Genomic DNA, 10,618 nt, shown 5'->3' with positions numbered 1-10,618 from the left:
GATATTGGATGCATGATCTGTATGTTGATAGGCTCCAATAGTTTGGATGCTGAAAAGCTGTATAGCTCCTGCTTTCTCTGAAGCAACCTAAGGGAAAGCTAACTCTGCTCTTTCAGATGCTTTAATCTTGCAAGACTAGTGCAGCTTCGATGAGTTAGCATCCATTGAAACAAGCACGGGACTTTCCCGTTTAGAGTTTCACTTGATTCTACGAAGCTGCTCGAAGAGTTGAGGTTCACAGGTATTGAAATCTTGCCTCTGTCCATAAGGGTTCAGTTTGATGGAGGAAGCAGACCTGGACTTGCCGTTGGTTTTTCTTCACGTGGTATTATTTTTATTTTCTCCATTTGTTCCTAATTAGTCGCATGATTGTCTTACTGTTCAAACGCAGCAGACACATTCTCCATAATGATTCCCTTTTTTTTTTTTTTTCCTAATCACTCAGATTTTTTTTTCTTCAATTTTTTCTTTTCATATTGAATTAGTTTTGAATTGAATTTCATGATGAATTTAATGATTTGTTTTGATCGTTTAAATATAAAATTCTTGTGGTATAGCAAAGTGAAGTATAAAAATCTTCTTTTTTTTTTTTCTCCATACTCTATTATTTGTTTTATATTAAATTTGATACTCATTTTAATTGTTGTTTTTAACAACGATTATAGATTGATTTCAATATTTATTTTTAACGATGGTATTTTGAATTATAAGCGTGCAAGCATGGTAGAGACATAATTCAATGTGAATTGCAATACTTACTTGCAATGTTATCTTTTCTTCTTTTTTTTGCATTTTTTTTTTCCTTTTAATTTGATCATTTCACATTAAGTTAATTTAGGACTGAGCTTGGTGATTTGTTTTAGTTAGCTTGTTGTAGGGTTATCACAGCATAAAAAATAAGTCTTGATATTAAGTTAATATTTGATTAGACAAAATAAGATTCAATTTTATTAATTCAAAAAAACTAAAACTTTAGGGATTGAATTTAAAATGGAAATGAATACTCAACCTATTTTGTTCCTCGCCATGAATGGAGAATATTTCTTTTATTTTAGTCCCTAAAGTTTTTTGTTTTTTAGTCCATGTTTCTTGGTTTAAAACTTCACTTGTTTACATTTTGATCCTCAAGTTTAAGAGAAGGAAGTGAGGATCATAAGGGAACAAGAGAGGGGAGATGAAATGGGTTGGTTATCCATAATTTGTCCGTTAAAAAAGCTTTTCTTGGTGTTAATAGATTCTATATAACAAGATGAGTTTCAGTATAGTATTTTTGACTCTTCAAATAATGGAGAAAATTGATTAGGTCTCCAATTTTTTTTATTGTGTTGATTGATATGAGGTTATTATCAAGTTTATTGAAATCTCTTATATGCTTTCTAGAAGTTTTAGAATAAGAGAAAGGTTGGAAAATGGGTTTTTATATCAAATGGGTTAGAGCCTGACATTTCACCCACCTCACAAAGTGACCGTAAGGTATTGTAATTTTTAAGGTGTTTTCTAGATGTTTTAAAAACAACTGAAATTTTAAGGATTGAATTTGAAATGTAAACGAATACTCAACGTCTTTTTCCTCACTATAATAAAGTATTTTTTTTTATATTAGCCCCTAATTTTATTTTCATTTTTTAGTCTATGTTTCTTGATGTTTTATATTTTGGTTCAAAACTTTATTTGTATACATTTTAGCCCTTGGATTTGAGAGAGGGGAGTGAGGGATCATTGGGAAACGAGAGAGGAGTGAGAAATGGGTTGGTTGACCATAATTCGACAATCCAAAAAGCTTTTCTTGGTGTCAATAGATTCCATATAGCGCAAGGTTCCAATATAGTGTTTTTGACCCTTTAGCAAAAAAGGTTGTTTGAGGCTCTAAAACTCTTTTCAAATTTCATTTCATCTTATGTAAGGATTTAAAAATCAATATTATTTGAAAAACATATAATAGTTTCTAAGTCACCCAGGATGATTAATCATCTCTTAATTACTTAAATACCTTCATATAGTCATGTTATACCTAACATATATTTATTTGTTATTTGTGATAAAGACAACATGTAACATGATCAAAATATAACATTCTTTATATAAAATACCTTTGTGATCTTAAGTCTAAGGATCACTTACACAACCATTATGTGAGCATTTCAACAGATACATGTGATCTCTTTATAGTAATTCTCATACGGGTCAGTTTAGTACATATATCATCTTACATGCATCTGCATATTAGATTTAAATATTTATCATACTTTAGCGTATGAGAGTAACTGCTTTCTTTTATAAAGAAAATAACATAATATGTACTAGTCTTAATGACTTTAATTAATATCCAATCTTAAATATACTATTGATAAGAAAATTTAGTAATGATGCTTTAATGCATTAAGAATCTTATAATTATAATAACTTTATAATTTTATTTGTAATTTTTTTTTATTACAAGGACTTTATCTTTATTTTAGATTTATTAATCAAATATATAAATACTAAAAATAAATAAGCTTTTATTAATAATTAAATATGTTTATGTGAAAAAGTTATTATTATATATAAACAATTAATTGGCTACAAAGTGCCAAATCTATTTTGAATAGTGATGATTATGTGGAAAGAGTAAATAACACTTGCAAGAAGTCTTATTGAAACCAAAAAAATATAGGCTTGCCTACCACCTATATTAGAATAAATGAAGTTTTTCAAAAAAAAAAAAAAAAAAACTGCTAATGGAGAAAGACCTTCCAGAAATAAGAGAAATAGGGTAAAAAGATAGCTTATGTATTGATTAAAGAAAGCTCACAAACACACGCACAAGTGAGCCAAGGGGAGGAACTTCAAAGTTTATTTTTATGAATTATGCTTTCTGTTTAACTTTACACTTTTATTGCTTTTATTTTTCTTATGCGATAGAGAGATGCACAGGAGCTTTGAAGCCAAATCTCTCCAATTATGTTATGAAGAAAATAAAAGGTATATTATGATTGCTTAGTGTCCTATACACAATCTCATCATAATATACGCAAAAGAGGATGAGTTGCTTGAAGAATTTCAATGCAATGAAAATAGTGGGACACATAAGTATTAAACTCACATTTTATAGCCTTCTTATTAATTCTGAGAGTTATAATTTATTTTTAAAAATTATCAATTTGAGTCTCATAAACCTCATAACCATTAAAAACTTACGTAGTTGTTAATTTAAGGTCTATGAAATTAGTCGAAGTACACACAAGTTAGCCAGACAATTATGTTAATAAAAAAATTATCAATTACTTTCAATAAAAAAAATATTTAAAATTACATTTCAACTTTCTTTTCATAAACTCTAATCTTATTCTATTCTATACTCATAATTGGACACATAAGTTATTAAAAAAACAAACTTAGTCTCAAAATTTATTACTATCCTCCTTCAAAAAAGGAAAAAAAAAGAAGAAGAAAAATGCAACCAAACAATTTAGTTTTCAATTTAACTATGGTAACCAAGCAAGTTTCAGTTTTTATTTTTATTTTCCTAAAAAATAGAAACTGAAAACAGAAACAGAAAATAAAAACCAACAACGATACCAAAGGATTCCTTGATTTTATTATTTAGTTAGTAGTGAAGGGTAAAATTGAAACTTTCTAAGACATAAGTGTAACATTGAAAATTATTAAAATATAGGGCTAGAAGTAGAAAATATGGATAAATTCATAAGCGTAAAGACATAGCTTAACCTAAAACCTCGTAGCACAAGGGTTTAACTTCGCATCACCAAGCAGAAGTCTCTCTGAGAAGAAGTTTTATCTGCCGAACAACCCACTCTATCTCCCATCAATGGCGAAGAAAAGAGAGAGGCACCAAAACCCAGAGCCTTTCCTCAAGGAGGATACAGACTCTATTGCTTCCACAAAGACACGAACCAAAGCATCAAAACACCACCAGAAACAACAAAAAGTAATTTGCACATTGTTTTTGATGCCCTTACCCCCCCCCCCTTTATGTCTCTGATTTTTTAATGATTTTCTGTTCTAGATGATATCGTCGGGGATGAGCTCGAAAATCTTGAAAGTGGCGTTGATTCAACAGAAGGAGATTCAAGCTGAGGAAGCGGAAGAGAGGAACCCTAATTTTAATGCTTTGGAGGAAGAATTACCTGAGCGTGATGAAGAGCAATATGCTGAGGATGAAATTGACGATTTTAGTGGTTTTTCCGAGACTCAAAGCCAGTTTAATGATTATCCTGTCAGCATTTCCTTTTGCTTTCATAATTTCTTTTTTTATTTCGGCTATTTTGCCTATTGTTTTCTGTAATTTTGTTGAAAATTTGTTCTCCTTCATTTGATTTTTTTGGAGCTTTAGTTTGTTTGTAAAAGAAGTTAAATTGGGTGCTTTGACAGGAGGAGATTGATGAGAACGATGAGAAATTGCTGGAGGCATTCTTGTCGAAGGATGCTGGTCCACAACAAACACTTACCGACCTTATCATTGACAAAATAAAAAAGAGGCATGCTCATGTTTCTTCAGGTTCATATTATCACATGTTTCTCTTCTTTTTTTTTTTAAATCAGTTTTTGTTTATTTTATGAACCCTTCATTTAGATTTTTAACTGGTGTTTACTCTAGTATACATGCTTGAATCTGTATAGTTAACTGTTTATACTGAATATTTTTGTTTGATTACAGAGACACAGCCTATGCCTAAGCTGGACCAGTCTCTCATCGATTTGTACAAGGGGTAAATTAGCTATCCTCTTCTTGACAATATTTTTCCATTTTCTCTTATGAGAACCTTTCTTCAAAACAGATTTGTGAACGAAATAATTTTGAATGTAATGAAATCACTTTGGAATGATTATGTGTAGAGTTGGCGAGTATCTTAGTAAATACACAGCTGGAAAGATACCTAAAGCTTTTAAACACATCCCTTCTATGCAACTTTGGGAGGATGTCTTGTACCTGACCGAACCTCAGAAATGGTCACCAGCTGCAATGTATCAAGCCACAAGAATCTTCTCTTCGAATTTGGGTGCTAAGAAGGCTGAGCGCTTCTATAGGCTTGTCTTACTTCCTAGGGTGAGAGATGATATTAGGATGAATAAGAGGTTGCATTTCAGTCTGTATCAAGCTTTAAAAAAGTCTCTATATAAACCTGCTGCATTCAACAAGGGAATATTGCTTCCATTGTGTAAGGTATTTATTAGCACTGAAATCTTCTACGTGTTTTTTTTTTTTGAATCAGTGATGGTTTAGTCTCTGAATGCTTTCACTTCTCTTAATCATGATAAATTGTTGATGTTGCTCCTCTGAGATTGATCAGATGCATTAATTCACTGCTATTTTCTCTCTCCTACACTTCCCTGTTTTTGTTTAAATCCAAACTGCTATTTTATAATTTATGTGTTACAATGCAGGGCAGGGTGGCTGGACCAATTAGGGTTTAGACAAATTAAAATTTTACAGTTTTATTTGGTGGAGAGCTGAAAATATAGTTTGTATTCCAATTAGTGATTGCAAAAGAAAACAGGCCAACAAAAGAAAACTTAACCCCAAACAAATACCTCACAGGATAGACAAAACTAAACTCTCTGTCAAGAAGTTCACTGGCCTTCAATTCATATGATGCCTGGTTCTGATAATTTTTTATTTAATAAACCAATGATTATGCTTTAATATAAACTCCTTTTCCTTTCTTGATATGCAGTCAGGGACCTGCAATCTTAGGGAAGCTGTTATTTTTGGAAGTATTATTCAGAAGGTCTCCATTCCTGTGCTTCATTCATGGTATGATTACTTTTGCAGATGACAACCATGTACGCTCAGTGCAGGTCTTAATTGGTAATCCAAAGTATCTGTATGTTTAGTTATAAAATCATCTTGCTAACTGTTAGGGAGATGCAATAACCCCGCTGCATAATCCTCCTGATGACCCTTCTAACCCAGTGGATCCAACACTACTTTCCATATCCCAAAGTTCTTGAATCACTTGCATATTTTGACCCACTGTAAATCATCATGATTCCTTTACCTGTTCACATCTTTTCATTGTATACTTGGAATTTCTTGTTGAGAAAGATAAGAATTTCATGATTTACATATGGATTTTATGAAGTTACACCAATGCTTTTAAACATTTCAAACCGTTCTTTTCTCCTGTTTTGAGACATGCAAGTAGTAATTTCAACATTCAGCACACGAGGATAAGATGCTTGTGTAGCAGCTGGAACTTCACACTTTTTATTCTGCCAAGTTTCATGATTTACATATCATTTTACAACGTTACAACAGTGCTTTAAACATCTCAAACCATTCTGCTTTAATTTTCCGCCCTCTTTTGAAGACTTCCAAGTGATATTTTCAATGTTCTGCACTCATGGATAAGATGCTTCTGTAGCGGCTGAAACTTTGTGCCTTTTGTTTTCCTAAGTTTCAAATACTTGGGAAAGAGTCTAACTCCTTTTTTTTTTTTTAAATGGGATTGTAGTGTTACACTGTTGAAACTTTCAGAAATGGATTATTGCGGCACAACAAGGTATGTAAATGTTTAACATGTATTAAAAATAAAGATAAAAAAGGAGTGTGTAACAGTTAGCAGATGTACTTGCTCATCCATGCTATGTATGCATTTGGTTTGCCTCTGCACTTGAACAGTCTGCGGTCTTACCTTACAAGAGAATGCATGCCTAACATGGATTCAGGAAAACAAGTCATGACTAATGTAGTAAAATCCTAGCAATATGTACTGTGGGTTTCTTGATGTGATGCTACTCCAAAGAAAGTTGATGGTCGCAAATAAACTTGATTAGAAAATGCTGAGAAGAAAACTTGTAAGAGAAGATGAGAGATGAAATTATTGGCAATATCAAGTATAGTTCTCTTTTGAGTAATGAAACAATTGTTGATGCATGAACCTTTGTAGCTGTGGTTCCATGGTTTAATTCAAGAAAGGATAAGCCAATAACTAATTCAAGAGTGGACCTGTTTAAAAATTCCTTTCCATTTTGGATCTCATGTTTTTTTAGTTGCTAAATGATCTGAATATTACTTGTTACATTGGTAAACTATTTGCAGTTATTTTATCAAGCTTCTATTGGACAAGAAATATGCCTTGCCATATCGTGTAGTTGATGCAGTTGTTGGACATTTTATGAGATTTCTCGAGGATACAAGAATAATGCCAGTAATTTGGCACCAATCACTTCTTTCATTTGTGCAAAGGTTGATAATTTTTCCTTGTTCCTTTCTATTGCCTCTTTGCTTTTTAGTTATGTGAGATCTAGAGTGTACAATCTATAAATGCTTAATTTTTGAATGCGAGTTAAAGGGTGTTTCTTTTTAGATTTAGCCACATCTATTCTCTCTTTTGCATTTGTTTCAGATGTACTCTTTTATGTTATATGTACAGGCTGTTCCCTTTTGCTTTGTTTTATTATGCGTACATGTAACCTGAGGTACCGAGAAAGGGGTTTCAGTAGCTAATTGGAGATGGTTCTGTTTTACTGTGTTTTCATGTGTTTCACAGATTTCCTTCTCTATCTGATACTTCATGAGAGACAATTAATGTAGCAAAGTAATTAATGTGGATCTGTTTTGCCAAATCAATCAAATGCAGGTCGAGAAGGGAAATTACAAATAATTAGTATTTTCAAATTATTTGTAGTTTATTGTGTACTTTTGGCATCTATAGCAAGTTCTCCATTCTAAAATAATTGCAATATTTAGAATGTCATTGTTGTTAGGACATTTTATTGGTATTTTGCTCAAGAAGGGATTTTGTTTCCTTTTTAAGTGTAGGACTCTTGGTTTTTGTGTGCCTGTATAAGCACTCATATCATTTGTAATCAAAAGGCCATTTTGATGAATGAAATCCATTATTATTGCTATCTCACAATATCTGGTGTTATACGCAGTGGATCAAGGTCTTGATAATTGATTTCTTTGATTAAAATGGCCATTCAATTACATTGAATGTGCTTATATAGGCACATGAGAACTCTTGAAGTTACCTAAACTAACGAAGGAAACAAAATCCACCAAAAGCATTCTCAGCAATAATGAGATTTTGGTTATTTGCACCTATTGCAATCAGAGAACTTCTCAGTAATGATAAAACTATACAATTAACAAAATCATTAATAACCTGAAAATAACCCTTCTTGAAAATCACACAATTTCTCCTTTTAGCAGCACGGTATGACATGGGATGTTTCTTCCTAAAATCTCTCTTGCATCGTTAGTTTTTGTGCTATTAAAATTAAGTAGCAGCATCAAAACAATTCACACTTGCCTTTTCACTCATACAATTGCTGTTGAAATCCTCACAGGTACAAGAATGAACTGCAGAAGGAAGATAAAGACAACCTTAGAAGACTAGTTCTAAGGCAAAAGCATAAACTAGTGAGACCATCCATCTGATAGTTCTCTTTTATGTTTACACATACATAATATTCAAAATGGGTTAATTTTTGTTTATTTCACAGAAATGTTTAATCTCTGTGCTCAATTTGATTTCAGGTATCTCCAGAAATAATCAGAGAGCTAGACAATAGCCGCAATCGCGGAGAGAAGGATGATCCCATGTCAATAAATATCCTTTGCTTGCAAAATTTGGAGCTTTGTACCTCTTTATTGGTCATTTGCCTGTTTTGTTTATTTGTCTTTTGTTATGTTATGCTTGTATGAGGTAGCTTTTTTTTATGGATTTTTCTGCATATTAACTTGTAGGTGTTGGTTTATCAGCAATTCATGAAATGCCATCTTCTTAGAAGTCATAGGGATGACAATGAGACGGATTAGTGGAGTCTTAAGGCCTCTAATTTTGATTCTACTCTTAAGGTTTGCCATGTTCATTACATGTCCTTGGTGAATAGTAAAGAGACTGGGTAGACTGAATTTAATTTATTGATTAGAAACTAGGAAGTGCATTTTCACAAGTCCTGTGGCATGCGTGTTAGAAATTATTTGGGTAAAAAACAATTGCATGCCTGCCTGTCTCTTACAAATCATTTTTCCTTTCTATTCTTGGATATTGATGGTTTTAACCCTTGTGTTACATCCTTGTAATACAATGATTTTACATGCATTTGGTTAAGTCAGTCATGTTTGTATTATTTTCCTTATTCAAGGTTTATGGGATTTTCAATCACAAATCCTCTATATGAAGGAGCTGATTTTATAATGGTGCGATTTGTTTTTTCTTAAAAAAAAAAAAAAAAAAAACCCTACAATAATAGTTACTGTTAAGTGACATTTTACATGTTCTCTCCCCTGGTCCTACAATTATACTCAGTTGGATGAATTCTTGATTCCTTGACTTCCCTATCACTATCTCCTGTTTCGGTGATAAATAAAACAATTGAGGAAGACAGGTTTGATATTCCAGAAGTACCTATGGAGGAGGACTGAATGCTTAGCCTTGGTATGACAATCTTCCTCTGTTCATTTTGATGTTTGCTAAAAAGATTTCAGCTTGCTTTTTTCTTGTATTGATGTAATCATCCAAACAACTTCAGAGTTGATCGTGGCTTAACCGCCAGGGTATGGCTCTGAAAGTCATTCAGCTTCTTTTTTAGCTAATTTATGTCATGTTCCCATTGCAGGCTCCCAAAGATTTTATAATGAAGCAATATGCATGGATGCTTGCGTGCCTTTTGGGTGAATTCATATATATTTTTTTTAAAAAAAAAAATGCAATTAATTAGATATCAAGAGCCCAGAAGAATTTCAGATATAGCAAAATAGTTTTGGATCTTTCACTCCTGTATCATCCTTTTTTTATTAACCAGATCCCTATGTAATGTTTATTTGCGTTCTGATTTTGCAGGAAGGTTTTTTTTTTCCTTCACAAACATCAATTTTTTTTTATTTTTTTTTTTGTTTTGCATCATTCGTTCTGTTTTTGTTTTGGTTAATCGTTCTTGTTTCCCTTTCTGCTAAAATATTCTCTTCAATGCAAAATTCTACGATCACACTCACGTTGCTCTCCATGCACAGTTCCAAAGGCTTGTTTTCTTCCATGTTTTGAAAGAGTTCTAAGATGATGTCATCCCACGGGCGGCGGAGATGACCGCCATGGATGGTCCCTTGCCTATTTATCCTGCAAGCGCCTGAACTGGACTGACTCTGTTCAAGATTAATCTCAAGTTGTCTTCCTCTTTTCCAATTTTCAACCTACATTTCCTCGCATGCCTCCTCAAAACGGCAGAACGTACCCTTAGCCGTCACCCAAAAATCTCTCTGGCTGCAAATAGACCAAAACCTCACGTGCATGGATTGAATATCTACCACTTTGTTCTGTTGGCGTCAGCGGCTAGTACTAGCAAAGACGTGGTCGATTCCCCTTTTTTCTCATCCTCTGGCATGTAACCGATCTGGTCTTAGTCTAATTAAGCATTGTATGGCTGGCATTAGATACCTGCCGACGCCATGAATGTTACGAATTGGTAGATGTGACGGGTGTACAAGGAAGAAGTGTGGTAGTATTTATTTTTTAAAATATTTTTTATTATAAAATATATTAAAATAATATATTTTTTTATTTTTTTTAAAATTATTTTTAATATTAGAACATCTAAATAATTTAAAAATATAAAAAAATTAATTTAAAATAAAAATATAAATTTTTTTAATTTCTTTTTAAAATAT

General features: G+C 32.4%; 1 protein-coding gene across 1 annotated transcript; it reads left to right on the top strand.

Annotated features, from left to right (window-relative positions):
• The first annotated feature begins 3,703 nt into the window (after positions 1-3,703).
• Positions 3,704-9,645, top strand: LOC118038289 (bystin). The gene is made up of 12 exons (XM_035044608.2): positions 3,704-3,931; positions 4,010-4,219; positions 4,375-4,501; positions 4,661-4,712; positions 4,840-5,167; positions 5,679-5,758; positions 6,459-6,506; positions 7,046-7,192; positions 8,299-8,371; positions 8,489-8,561; positions 9,300-9,392; positions 9,574-9,645. The coding sequence occupies exons 1-11, from the start codon at positions 3,812-3,814 to the stop codon at positions 9,377-9,379; spliced, it is 1,338 nt and encodes a 445-aa protein (XP_034900499.1). The 5' UTR covers positions 3,704-3,811; the 3' UTR covers positions 9,380-9,392; positions 9,574-9,645.
• Positions 9,646-10,618: the final 973 nt, after the last annotated feature.

The sequence above is a fragment of the Populus alba genome, chromosome 11 (genome assembly GCF_005239225.2).
Source record: "Populus alba chromosome 11, ASM523922v2, whole genome shotgun sequence".
Taxonomy (NCBI): Eukaryota; Viridiplantae; Streptophyta; class Magnoliopsida; order Malpighiales; family Salicaceae; genus Populus; species Populus alba.
Note: the sequence above shows the minus strand (reverse complement) of the source record. Positions and strands in the feature narration are given on the sequence as shown.